This window comes from Sphaerodactylus townsendi, linkage group LG13 (assembly GCF_021028975.2).
Source record: "Sphaerodactylus townsendi isolate TG3544 linkage group LG13, MPM_Stown_v2.3, whole genome shotgun sequence".
Classification (NCBI taxonomy): domain Eukaryota; kingdom Metazoa; phylum Chordata; class Lepidosauria; order Squamata; family Sphaerodactylidae; genus Sphaerodactylus; species Sphaerodactylus townsendi.
In genome coordinates, this window is record NC_059437.1 from 16,999,642 (window position 1) to 17,014,331 (window position 14,690).

General features: G+C 41.5%; 1 protein-coding gene across 5 annotated transcripts in view; it reads right to left on the bottom strand.

Moving 5' to 3' along the window:
- DIAPH2 (diaphanous related formin 2) overlaps window positions 1-14,690 on the bottom strand; it is a 413,545-nt gene that overhangs the window by 156,089 nt on the left and 242,766 nt on the right. For all 5 annotated transcript variants that reach the window (XM_048514791.1, XM_048514790.1, XM_048514789.1 and 2 more), the window contains one exon: window positions 10,148-10,312. In XM_048514791.1, coding sequence (XP_048370748.1) covers window positions 10,148-10,312 — 165 coding nt within the window. The remainder of the gene's footprint in view (window positions 1-10,147; window positions 10,313-14,690) is intronic.

Genomic DNA, 14,690 nt, shown 5'->3' on the forward strand with positions numbered 1-14,690 from the left:
TTTTCTTATTCAGAAAATAGCACTATAATTAAATATTGTTTCATGTTTAGTTAGAAAATTGACTTCTTACATCTATAAGAACATCTGTTTTGTCTTGCCCTGTACTGGTACCATAACTTGATTTCAAAGTAATTTTGTGTTTGCAGCTGGTGAGAAACAAGAAGGAAAAAATGGAGTATTTCCATTATTTGGAAAGCAGTGTCTTCCCACCGGCGCAGTGTGAAGCGCACCGGCATGAGGGCGCCGCTTTTAGGCACTGCTGGTTTGTTTTGTTTACCTACCTTTTCTCCCTGCGAAGCTTCGGAGGGTGGGAGGGACACGTCCACACTGCCCTCTGACCCCCGGGGATTGGAAGGCAGCGTGGGTGTATCCCTTCCTCTGTCCAGAGCTTTGCAGGGAGAAAAGGTAGGTAAACAAAACAAACCAGAGGCAGCTCCATGGTTTCTGGAGCCCGCAATGGCTTCTGGACCGCCCACACAGGACCGTGCAAGTGGTCCCGAGGTTCCACCGGCATAAATTATCCAAGTGGCCAGCTGCTTCTTCCACCTATGCGAAAACGGCCATAGTAGCATAGGCCACAGTTCCTAATAATAAAAAAACCCTCTTGAAAAAATCTGTTTAGCACAGTTTGCAGAAAGCCAGGAGAGGGAGAGCTCTTCTGACCTTCTCAGGCAGGCCATTCCATAATGTGGGGGCCATAATGGAGAAGACACGTGTATGGGAAGTTATTGATTTTGCCCAGTTCAAGTGCCGGCGAGCCCTATACAGCCATCAGTTCTCAGATTTCAGTGGAAGCATGGAGGACACATTTTACAGCCATTTTCTGCAATCCAGAACTTTTGGATACTCCATGTGCAACTGGAGCAGCAAAGCATTTACCTGAATGGCCTCCTGTCAGCTGCGACGAGGTGATCACCCTTATATCTGACCTAAAACAAGGGAAAGCGCCAGGCCCTGATGGCCTGCCACCTGAACTCTTTAGAAGATTCCCGGAGTTCTGGGCCCCTATTTTGGCTACCCTGTTTACCAAAATTAACAACAGTGGCTGTATCCCTAAGCATTGGACTGAAGCTATCATTGTACCTCTACATAAAAAAGGCGATCCATCAAATCCATCTAACTATCGCCCCATAAGCTTGCTTTCAGTGGCTAGTAAGCTTTACGCAAGGTACCTTATGATACGTCTCACTGCCTGGTCCTCTTCAGTGCTAGGCCCGGAACAGATAGGATATGCCACAGGTAAATCCACCCTTGACCATTGTCTGGTTTTAAACCATTTGGCGGAGAAGAAATATTGCCACCCCAAGGTTGGGAAACTCCTTGCGGCTTTCCTAGATTTGAAATGCGCGATTCTGACTCAATATCCCCAGGAATCAGCTGTGGGAAAAATTGACAGTGTTGGGAATAGAACAGAGATTGGCTTCGTTTCTTATTCGCCAGTTGTGGCCTCAACTACCCGTCAAGTTTCGTTGCAGATCGTGCAAGCGGCCTAACTTCACCCATAGTTTCTAACAAGGGAGTCAAGCAGGGTTGTATTCTTGCTCCTCTCCTGTTCAATCTTTATTTAAACCATGACCTTGCTCTCCTCATTTATCTCAGACCGAAAGTCACGCCGGACTCATTTGGGCATCAAAGACCCACATATGCACTTCTCTATGCAGATCACACTGTGTTAATTGTCTCGGTCCAAGGTGGGCTCCGTAAAGACTATTTTCAAGCCTTTTGGCGACGTACTGCACAAACAGTGCCCCTGTCGATTAACTATAATTAAATCCAAAGTGCTGATCTTTTCGAATTCAAAAAAAATCCCACGTGGCCAACGGTACATTGATTGAACAGGTCAATTCATACAGATATTTAGGAATCACCTTCCATCTTTCCTTAACCTGGACCTCTCATATCCACCAGACTCTCAATACAAGTAAAATCGCGTGTTGGCAATATCCAGATTTTTTTCACACCAGAGGCGGTCACTTTTCCTGCCTAATGGAAGTTTTTCAGTTAAAACTACTGCCACAATTACTTTACCGAGCTCCAATTCGGGGAGCAAAAACCGCTGAGAAATTAGAGAGTGTTCGGTCTTTGTTACTTCGTCGCTATTGGGCCTTCCAAACTCAGTCAATGCATCAAAGTTCTTTGTTTAGAAACCGGAGCCAGTTAATAATTTTTTTCCCCCAGGTTTGGCTCTCTTTGTTTAAATACTGGCTTCGCCTTCATTATAGAGCCCTCAGCAGTCTTCAACATATTTTCTGTTAAGCTTCACCACTTCCACTCCACCCGGCAATCAACTCAAAATTATCAAGCTAAATAAACAACATAGGTGTATCTTTCGAATCAACTCCTACCGATGGATCTAAAAGACAGGCTTTCGGAGTTTTTTTTGAAACAAACGCACTCTTATCATTGAAGGGCAAAAGCTTCTCACAGTTGGAGCTCTCGCAGAACTTCTGTTCTCCCACATTTTACGGCATTTTCACCACCATTGCCGGGTTTTTATATTAAATATATGAGTAACTTGACCAATCCAATATCTCCAAGAGATATTTTATGCTTGCTCGGCTAAATGTGTTACCGACTGCCCAAACAAGAGGCAGATATCATGGCATCCCACAGGAGAACAGGACTTGTTCCTGTGCAGCGGGCCCGTCCGAAACAACTGAACGCGTGTTCCTTCATTGCAAAGATTTGGCAGTCTATCGGTTGCTGTTGCTTGCGTCATCTTGAAGAAATTTTCAGTGAGATCGTAGACAAGGAAATAGTTTCAACAACTCAAGCTTAGTGACCATCATCCCCACACTACTGAATCAGTTGCCAGGTTTTTAACAAAGGCACTTGGATCAAGAGTGAAACCTTTGTGTAAATTTTAGTCAATTGGTTTTAACATAATCTGTATTTTACCACTCTTTTAATGCCATTAAAGGTTTTGTATTTGTATTTGTATTTGATTTTGCCCAGTTTTAGGTTGGTTTGCAGAAGAAGAAGAAGAAGAAGAAGAAGAAGAAGAAGAAGAAGAAGAAGAAGAAGAAGAAGAAGAAGAAGAAGAAGAAGAAGAAGAAGAAGAAGAAGATAATATTTGGATTTATATCCCCCCTTTCTCTCCTGTAGGAGACTCAAAGGGCTTACAATCTCCTTGCCCTTCCCCCCTCACAACAAACACCCTGTGAGGTGGGTGGGGCTGAGAGAGCTCCGAAAAGCTGTGACTAGCCCAAGGTCACTCAGCTGGCGTGTGTGGGAGGGCACAGGCTAATCTGAATTCCCCAGATAAGCCTCCACAACTCAAGCGGCAGAGCTGGGAATCAAACCTGGTTCCTCCAGATCAGAGTGCACCTGCTCTTAGCCACTGCTCTTAGCCACTGTGCCACTGCTGCTCCTGTTCTAATGATCCTGTTCTAATGAGCGAAGCTGTCATAGAAAAGTGTAGGGGAAAAGATGGCCTTGTTGATATGAGGGTCCAAGAACATGAAGGGTTTTGTATGTGATAGCTAATACCTATAAGTGAATCCAGCAATTGGGCAGCCAGCGAAGTGCCTGAATGTGTGTTCCGTCTAGCTCCAAACAATAGCTGAGTCATGACATTCTCAACCAGTTGGAATTTCTGAATTGACAATAGGGTGGGGGCAATTTACAGTGTGTTACAGCAGTCTAGTCTTGATGCTACTGCGGAACGGATCTAGGTGGCCAGATAAGCCACATCAAGGTAAGGCACCATTTTTGGGCTAGGTCGACATGCTTGCTTCCCAGGTAATGACACAGGGTCCAATATAAGTTCAAGACACTTAACTGAGACTGAAAGGGTCAGCTAAACTCTATCAAAAGTGGGAGCACAATGTCATTCAAGATCTCTGCCTTCCTAATCAGCATTATCTTTATCTTCCTAGGGTTAAGTTTCATTTTTTTCACTCTTAACCAATTTACCACAGCAGCTAAGAAGAAATTCAGGACTTCCCTTATATCAGTAGGGGATTTGGACAAGGCTGTATAGAGGGTTGTGAGTGTTAGGTACCATCCAGTCACAGCAATTTATGGTGGCATTCAGAGGTTGTTTGTCTTGCCTGTCTCCACTACTGATGATGTCTACCACAAAGGTATGAATAATATGGACTAAGGGCTTTACATAGATATTGAAAAGCATGGAGGGTAGAACTGAGACCTGATGACAGCTGGTCTCCAATAGCACCCCTTTAAATCAGATCCATGTGGAATGATTTGAACACATTCAGTGTACATCCCTGTACTTCTGCCTCCAAGTGCCTCAACTGTACCAAAGGCTGCAGATGTCCAATTAGATCAACAAAGAGGCATGACTTCTGTCAATACTCAGAAGGAAGTCATAAACTAGAGCTAGCATCTTGGCCCCATAGCTAGCTTAAAGCCAGAATGAAAAGGATGTAGAACAGATGAATTATCCATGTTGATGGTGGTGAGCAGCTTTGTTGACCTGCCGTGTTTTGTCCTACTTTCCCCCCACATCTTGTCTTTCAATTGTTTTCAATATTGCCTACCACTGGAACTCGTTTAGTCCTCATCAGGGATCTCCCACACCCTGGTTACTTTTCATCATATAATTTATGTACTTGGGGAGTCAATAGACCACACATAAAACTCCCTCCTTGTTTATGGGTGATCTGTTTTACAGTTTTGTGGATTAACACAAGCCACCCACTATAATACTGGATTGACTGTACTCATGATGGATGTGTCCCAGGATGTTAAATTGTCACAGTCAGCATGTAGTGGTACAGTGGTTAAGAGCAATGGATGCTAATCTGGAGAAATGTGTTTGATTCCCCACTCCCCCACATGAGTAGTGGACTCATCTGGTGAACTGGATGGGTGACCTTGGACTAGTCACAGTTCTCAGAACTCTCTCAGCCCTACCTACCTCTCTGTTATAAGGAGAGGAAGGGAAGGAGTTTATAAGGTGCTTTGAGACTCCTTTGTGTCTCCTTTGTGATACACCTCTGAAGATGCCAGCCACAGGCGCAGGCGAAACGTTAGGAACAAGATCCACCAGACCATGGCCACACAGCCCAGAAAACCCACCACAACCAGATGAATCCGGCAGTGAAAGCCTTCGACAATGTACAGTACAGAAATTAGTAAAAGAACAGTACACTACTCCCTGACAGCAGATTAGCACCCGCCCACTTTGAATGGGGCTCTCAGATCCTAAGCTAAAACTAATTACTACACCACAGCGGCCATTTTGGAACGTGAGTGATGCAAGTTGTGTGGAACCAAGTTGGCCAGTGGCTGCTGCCAGGCTTCACCTCAAAGGCCAAAACACCTCAAAGGCCAAAACAGCCCTTGAAAGAGTCCAGTCCACTCCTCCTTTATTGACAGAAAGTCTGATCTTGCCCAGAAATGGATAATTCTCACCAAAAATGGGTGACAATCTGATTCTATAATGCTCTTCCGCTTTAATTCATTCTATTATGTTTTAATTTTTTAAAAAGAAACTCAACCAAACATAAAAGTTTCACATCATCACTCTCATGGTGTTACTCTTCTAACAGATAAACACTTTAAACAGGTGCTAATGCTTAAGCACTTTTAGATCTGTGAAATGATACAGTTCTCACCTCTCAGTTCTTATGCATTTTATATTACCTGCCAGCAATAACACCTTCTAATTTCCTGATCTCCAAACTAATACATATACATACAGGAATTTTGTGAGTCTACCCCACACCTGATTTATAAGGTGATTAATTCACTATTTCTTCATCCCAGTTTTATATAATATCTGAAAGGTAAAACATAAATGATTGGGGGTTTATTCTCCAAGAGATTTCACATCTTACAGACAGGAATAATAAAACATTAAATATCTTGGATTTCATTAAATCTAGTGAAAGGTAAAATATAGTATAATCAGAACAGTTTCCCTTTGCAATATGGTTTTTGAAAAACACAAGGAAAATTTCAAGTTATGATATATGTTCTAAATTTCAGGCATCTTTGAGATCTTCAAGGCAAGAGACATTCAAAGGTGGTATACAATTGCCTGCTTCCATGTAAAAACCCTGGCATTCCTTGAAGATTTCCCATCCAAATACTAGCTAGGGCAAAACCTGTTTAGCTTCAGAGATCGGATAAGATCAAGCTACACTGGGGATATCTAAGTTAGGGCAATGAGACTACAGATGAGTATCAAATGTAGCTAGAATCATGTTAAAAACTGGACCCGAGTAAAGACAGGGGACCTGGTTCACTTCAGTACATCAAAACGTTTTTAAAAAAGGGTTGGAAATAGAAATGAACTATTCACAATGAAAACATCTATATCATATGTATGCTAACATGCACATGGAATATTATGACACTGGATAATCTAATTCACTTTACCAGAACGAATATATTTACACACAAAAAAGTAATATACATGCTTCCTCCACTGAATAGAGAAGTTTTAGCAACTAGACAAGTATAGTGGGAATCAAAGCTACATAGGCAAGATGTAGGCAAGACTTATTAGCTCAATCCTTCCTGATTCAAAAACCAAAAAAAGTTGCATTCCACACAGATTCAGCCTAACACTTTCATTCTTTAGAAGAATATTTTGAAGAGGTTCACTGTGGCTATTTCTACAAATCCAGCTCAAATATTCCCCATGTGTGAAAGAAAGTCTATAGTAACACTCACCCCTCCCCTCCCAAGTGTGAGGCAAAACGTTCCAGGGAGAGAACTGAAACCAAATGACAAATGGGACCTGTATTTTCTTTTACTCAGAAAAAGTGCACACAGATGCTAGTTTTATAGCTGAATTCGAGGGGAGGGGATTGGCTTGGGAAAGCAGCACAGGCTCACTCTGGCAGATTTGACCTCCCTGGGGGCCTTACTCCAGAGGAGAGGCAATGATGCCGATGACGGCTGCCACAGCCCCATGGAAGCAGTGCCCAGCATAACCGGGGTATGCTGGAGGTATTCCCAGGGTAGAGCCAACTTTAGTCAGCTTTCACCCCAGGTGTGCAACATGGACATACAATACCCTTTTGGTTTTTTGGGGAGGGAGTATTTTTTTAAAACTCCTTGCACTTCTGAAAAATCCTCTAGAGGCAGCAGGGCATCACCTCAGCATGTTGTCCCTGGCCCCCCAGGGCTCTAGATTGGGCTGTCGCAGAGCAGTCCTAGGGAGGTCGGCTCAGTGGGAATTACTCCAACTAATTACTCAATCTAGGTGATTGAGATGAATTCCCGGAACCATGTAACTGCAAGGGAGGGAGGGGGGGAGGGAAGGCATGCAAGGGAAGGAGAGGGACTGAGGGGTGGCATGCAAGGGAGGGGAAGGGGAAGGGGCCCAGCATCTGGACATGGCCCACCCACCCTAGTGGAAGGAGGGGTGGCATGCAAGTGAAGGGAGGGAGGGGACCCAGCATCTGGACATGCCCCACCCACCCTGGCAGAAGGAAGAGAGGGAGGGGAAGGGGTGGCATGCAAGGGAAGAGGATGGAGGGGAGGGAGTGAGGGGTGGCATGCAAGGGACGGGAGGGAGGAGGCCTGGCATCTGGACATAGCCACTCACCCTAGTGGAGGGAGGGGAAGGGGAGGGAGGGAGGGAGAGGTAGCATGCAAGGGGGGCAGGCATCTGGACATGTTCTTAGGATTTCCTGTTAATATAGGATTTTGCTGTTAACAAAGGAACATAGAATCAGGTACAAATGAATATTAGCAATATAGAATGATGATTTCATCTGATCTGTAGATACCCTATCTAGCAACTCAAAAGTCCAAGAATAATTTTTATCCAAATGTTCTAAGTACAGAGAACAAGTAGCTTTGAGTATATCTCATTTTAGTAACTTGATTTCAATTTATTTTTATGCCTTTGTATAAAGTCACAAAAACCAAGTATGACATTTCCGTACTGTGAATGTATTAGCAATTTCCTGTTAGAAAAGATCTGTATAATATTTTTAAAGCTGCTCTGTTTTAACCTTTTTTTTAAAAAAAAAAACACCTGCTGTAGTTAAGAATTTACAATAAAATAAATTGCAGGTAGTAAAGTTACTCTTCTGAGAACTGTTTGCAGCCTTGGCAGACAAACAGTTGATAGTTTCTCAACAGATTAAGACTTGCTGCTGGCGATATGGATCCACACACACCAAATTGTATGGCAAATGGCTGAGCAGTATTGATAATCCTAGGCAATTTGAATATTCCCTGAAGGCAAGCATCGTATTCTGGACCATATGCCTTTTTCTCACCCCCTTCCCCAGGATGCAGTTAATTACAACAACCTACAGGCTTCCACTGGGAGAGACATCAGCAAGAACCAAATTTGAGAGAGAGAACCTATCTGTCACAGATATTTTATACACATGAATCAATGAGCTGTGGAGAAACTAGCACATTTTTTAAAGTATCAGTATGCATGAGCAACATGAAAACAGGATATTTTTTGCAACACTCTTCTTGAATGCTGAACATCAGAACCATCTGTGTGCTGAGAGGCTTAAACAAAGTTCCTGTTTATATAGTTTATTTTATGCACTCTAATGGATATGACCATCCAGCTTTCATGAGATATATCCAGAATCATGGTATGGACTTCATGCACTGGTGAGTATATGAAGTCCATACATGAGTCACTTTACAAGTTAATCTGATTTAATAAACCATTCTACCCCCGAAGCACTCAGAGCGGTGTACGTCAAAGGAAACACAAACAATGATACCAGTGCACAGACATTTGCTTCAGTCAGGCTGATTTTTGTTACTGTTGTTGTTGTTGTTCTCCCCAACCATGGTTTGTTCCAACTTCCTCTTTGTTGGAATATCCTCCCTGTTTCTTATAAAGGCTGTTAGGTTACATGAATTCTTGTTGAAGTTTTGCCACTAGAAGGGCAGAAATATTAGCAACTGCCTAGTCACGTTGCTTCCTTTTTAGTTCTATCATCTTATACTTTTATAAAAAGCTACAACTGGACCATAGACAGGATCAACATGATTGTGGTGATGGAAAATGCTCTTGTGGTGATGGACACTGCAAACATTTGTGTAATGATCGAAATACTAACCAGGGCCACCCTGCTTAGCTTCAAATATCTGATGAAACTGGGTTAGTGTGTACTGTCCAAGTCACAGCATCACCTATATATAATTTCACCAAAGTGACCAGAATCACACGATAGAATAGAAATGATAATACATAATGCCAATAAAGGCTTTGGAATTGGAATAAACTCCCCTCCATAACAATCCACAACATCTTGCACACATTTCAACCATGCAGATATACATGAATATTTAAATCACACTGATAAAAACCACACATGGACATGCATGCTTTACCATGTAAAACTGAGTACATATATCAAACAGAATAAATGTATAAATTGACTCTTATTGAAATCAATAAACATACTGCAATCAAAGAACATAAATATTTTGTAAAAATAAATATAAAAATAAAAATAAAGATTTTGTCCAAAGACAAAATCGTAAATTCACGGTTCATAAAAAAAGTACCAATGGTTCATAATAACTGATAATTGTATAAATAACCAACATGAAATTATGATTAAGATGTACTGTGAAAATACAGAATATTAATCTATGTTCATCTACTTGGTGACCTTAAATTGTATCTCAATGAACAGTGCTTATCAGAGGTCAGCAATAGATTTGGTGATTCGGTAAAGACGAATCAGTAAAACCCCCGAAAAAAGCCCATTTGGCTTTTTCGGGTTTGATTCGGCCCGGAATACAAAACCAGGCAAACTCCCCACAGTTGAATTTGGATTTTATCTCCCCCCCCTTTTTTTTGCCCAAGCCTAGTCAGCTATATATACCATGTTTCTCTGAAAATAAGACAGTGTCTTATATTAATTTTTGCTCCCAAAGATGCACTATGTCTTATTTTCAGAGGATGTCTTATTTTTCCGCTCCACAGCTACATGCTCTGGTGTTCTGTTCGACGGGCATGCTTCCAAACAAAAACTTTGCTATGTCTTACTTTTGGGGGATGTTTTATATTTAGCACTTCAGCAAAACCTCTACTACGTCTTATTCTCAGGGGATGTCTTATTTTCGGAGAAAATCTGATGACATGACAGACCAACTTATGATGCCAAAGCTAATAAATATAATAATTTAGTTGTTTTTTTAATAGATAGTTGAAGGGGAAAGGTTTATCTCTACTCACCAAGAACAGTGTTCTGAAGGTGCTCAGATCTATAAAGAAGTCCTCAATGCACACAGCCTTGGAATCAAAACAAAAGTAGTCTCCCAAACTGTCATATAGTTTAATCATGTTGTTGTGCATGTTAGACAATTTTTCATATTGTTCCCTGGCACTCTTTGCAAAGCTGTAGTTGCATAGTTAAGGAAACTTGAATAAATGAGAAGCAAATCAGCATACAATAAAGTAAAATTGGTCTATCAATTCCAAGCAATTCATTAACATCCTAGAACACCCTTTTGAAGTTAATTGTCTGAGAAAGGTGCAATTCTCTTTAAACTTGTAATGACACTGGCCAATATGAACCTCTGGAAATGTATTATGTTTTATTCTCCACACAACTGTTGATGGTTGCTATGCAGCTTTCCTTGTCTTGTGTTCTTTAGGACTGATCTTGACTGAAGTGAGAGAGGGTAGACTACTTGTCTTTGGAATGTAGGTCCAAATGGTCATCTCTGAAAAAGGAAACCTGCACCTACAATGAAACAGACCAGCATTAATGTACATCAGAAGTTTCCAACCCTTTTGAGCCTACAGACACCTTTGGACATCTGACAAAATGGCTACGGTGGGAGGTGGAGCCATACACAGAGGAAGCCCAAGAGCAGGGGAGAAGAACCCTTTTTTTAAAAAAAATGACAAATGTGGGAGAGAACAAAGTCAACACTGTGTTGGCAGCTGCTACCAAAACATCATTTTAAGCTGCACAGCCAATAGACAATCAATTCTTCAATGGACAATCAGAACTAAAAAACATGCCAGACAAGATCCCTGTGGCTACCGTGATGCCTATGGGACCCCAATGTACAGATTAGTGATTATCAAAACATAGATTTTAGCTAGAATGATATGTTATGGTCTACATTGTGGTTCTAATCCATATAAGCTGCCCCAAGCCCAACTTTGGTTGGGGATGGCCAGAGCACAGATTTAATAAATAAGTGAGGCTGATTCCGCATGGGCCAAAAACAGCGGTGTGAAAACGGTGTGAAAACAGTATAAACCCTTTTACACTGTTTTAAACCCTTTTACACCATTTTCACATCGTTTTCACAATGTTGTTTTTGGCCCATGCGGAATCAGCCTAAGAAAGTAACTAACTAAGTAAGTAAATAAATATTTTTAAGATGTCAACGAGTTTTTAAATGGGTAGTTGTATTAATTTGTTATTAAAAAAAACACAAGAGTTTTGTGGTACCTTAAAGACAGATCAACTGTATCACAATAAGCACGTTATTTTTAACAAGCCACCAAACAATTCCTGTTGTTGTCATGAAGAGGCAAGTTTTTTTTAAAAAAAAATGTTAGGAACTCAGCAAGTAAAGAGACAAGGTGAGAATATCCTAATTCGGACCCAGCAGCACCTTAAAGCACAACAAGATTTTCAAATTACAAGTTTTCAAGAGTTCAAGTTCCCTTCATTGGATAAGGAAGAAGTTATTTAAATATGAGTAGGATGACCACCAGAAGAAATCCGTAACCTCCACAAAAGTAACATTCCTAAAACAAGACACAAAAGAACAGATCTTTCTAATTATCATGTAGGTGGACTGCAGATTCATACAACAGTCTTCATAATAATCAGTGGTCCCCTGATTTGTTTTTTCTAACTATGCAGCTGCAACTGAAATTGTTTGATTAACTGAACAAAGTTCATGCTTAAAATTATTTTAAAACAGGCATTAGCAAAAGTTACTAAATATTTTTCCAGCTTTTAGAAAATTCACTGTGAAACTTTAAAGTTAATTAGTCTATTGATATGAACAATCAAGGAGTAGTTTCTTTCAACAGTAATATCAGTGCTCCTTAAATAGCATGAGACTTGTCGAAGGGTTTCACGACTGGAATCGTGTTGTGTGGTTTCCGGGCTGTATGGCCGTGTTCTAGTAGCATTTTCTCCTGATGTTTTGCCTGCATCTGTGGCTGGAAGATTTTCTCCTAATGTTTTGCCTGCCTCTGTGGCCTCTGAAGATGCCACACAGCCCGGAAACCGCACAACATCCCAGCATGAGACTATTATCTACATCTGAGCTTTCTTGGTTCAGTTTAAGCAGGACATTTAACATGTTAAGCCACAAATGTCAGGTATGTTGCACGTTCAGACAGAAGTAGCCTGACTCAGACGTGACAGGCAAAGATCTTTACTGGGCCACAGAATTAGACTGGTCAAAATCAGTATAATACCACAGCAATCTCAGAGCACAAAGTGACAATTCACAAGTAAATCCAGCTGATTAAAATGACACTTCCAGATTTATATTTCTCTATTCCAGCTTCGGGGTGGGGGGGGGGGAAGGGGAAAGAAAGAATGCAACTGTAGATAAGCACTACAATGACACTGCAATAGTCCTATGCATGACCTGGAGTTCTTTCAATAGGTCAAGAGACAGAAATGGCACTTGTAATGAAATGCATCCTATGCATCCTATTAAGTTAGAATATGTTATGCACACATTCAAGGAGCAACTCTGTCAGCATGGCCAATTGGCCATGCTGGTAGGGGCTGATGGGAATTGTAGTTCCTGAACATCTGGAGAGCCGCAGGTTCCCTACCCCTGAACTAGGCAAAATCAACGATGAGAACAGAAGCAAACTGTGTCTGTTGCTTCAAAACATGCCATTTCTTCCAGTAATGTATTAGTTCAATAATAGTCATGTCTTCACTAAATTAAGCAAGGAATACCTAACATTGCCCACCAGTACCATTGTTCTATTACAGTAAGTGCAATGTACTGTACCTTTTTATTAATAAGTGGAATGGACTGGAAATCAACCAAAGATCTACTTGACCTTCATAACCGTTTAGTTACAAATTGCACAATTGTCTCTTGAAGTGGAAGGAAGCAATTCTATGCAGAAATTAAAGTTTTAGAACAATGTGAATGCAAATAAAGGTTAATATTTTATTACGGGTATAATTAAGTAATTCCATTCCCAATCCTTTGTTCCAAATTTAATAAAACCTTTGTTTAATTAAACAAAGTGACAAAAATGTAACTTAAGTTCTGTAACATGTATTGTAGCGTGTAATAGTGTTGGAGATGATTGAGGCGAAGGTCGTCCAGTTGCTGTTCACTGCACACCACTCTCTTTTCAACATCAGGAGGACATACATCTGAGCTCCTCCAGCTTGCTGCCAATAATCTCTGGAAAAGAAACCAAAGGCTTACGAAGAAGAGTTTGGATTTATACCCTGGTTTTTCTCAACCATAAGGAGTCTCAACATGGCTTACAAATTCCTGTTTCTTCCTCTCCTCACAACAGACATCTTGTGTAGTAGGTGAGGCTAAGAGAGTTCTGAGAGAACTGTGACTAGCCCAAGGTCACCCAGCAGGTGTCATGTGTAGGAGCAGGGAAACAATTCCAGTTTTCTAGGTAAAAGTCTGTTGTTTATCCAGAGGAAAGGGGAATCAAGTCCAGTTCTCCACCACTCTTCTCCACCACTCTTCTCCACTACACAGCACTGGCTCTCAGAAGACAATACATCTTTCTGCATGTCCACCATACATACGTCACATACATGCACAATGTATGCTGTCATATTACTTACTCTAATTTTTTAAAAAATAAACTTCACATTCTGTGACATGGATTTTACTTGGTTTTGGTGGGGTTTTTTGTTTTTGGCTTTTCAACTGAATCAGTTGTCCTTATGAATGTGGAGGCAACTCTTAAAATCAATGCTTAGGTAAAAGAAGTACACCAGTGAAACATGAATCTAAAGTGTTTTGCCTTTTTTTAAAGAACGGGTAAACTAAGGCCCATTGCACACGGGCCAGTGAAGTGCGGTTTTACGTTGGGATACCATTCATGGCGTAGCTCTACCGCTTTGCATGCTTCTGTGCTGGCAGTCCTTAAAATTGTTGGGTGCGGCTTGCAGAGGCACCTATGCACAGAGGTGCATCCCTGTTCTTTTAAAACTTACCTTCTCTTCCCTGTGCCACTCCACAGGGATGAGGGGACATGCCCCAGTAGCCCTGGCAACGCCTTGGGGGTCAGAGGGCAGGAGATGTGTCCCCTTGTCCCTGTGGAGCTGAGCAGGGAAGAGAAGGTAAGTTTTTTAAAAAAGACGTGCCTAAAAGTAGCGCCTCCCACCCGATGCTGTTCGCTCGGCACCGGGTGAACAACAGTATTTTTCAGTTTTCAAAATAACTGTGTTTTTCACTGTTTTTCAAAAACACCAGTTTGCGGGGAGAGGGGAAGAATGGTGCTGCCTCATTTCAAAGGCGGCAGCCATGCAAAGTTCTCCCCCCCCCCCAACTGGTGTTTTTACTGGGCCCGCAGCAGTGTTGTTGGCCCGTACGGAGTGGGCCTAAGAGTGTTTTTGTTCCTCACACATACATCTGGCCAAATGCACATGGCAAAAGGGAAGGTTTTTCTTTCCTTCTGCAGAAACAAAAATTCATTTACAGCAAATAATGATGCTGTCTCTTAACTGCTAGGACACAAGAAGTGAGACTTCCACTATCTGTCACCTGTCAAAGAACTTTCACTTCCAAATGCCACT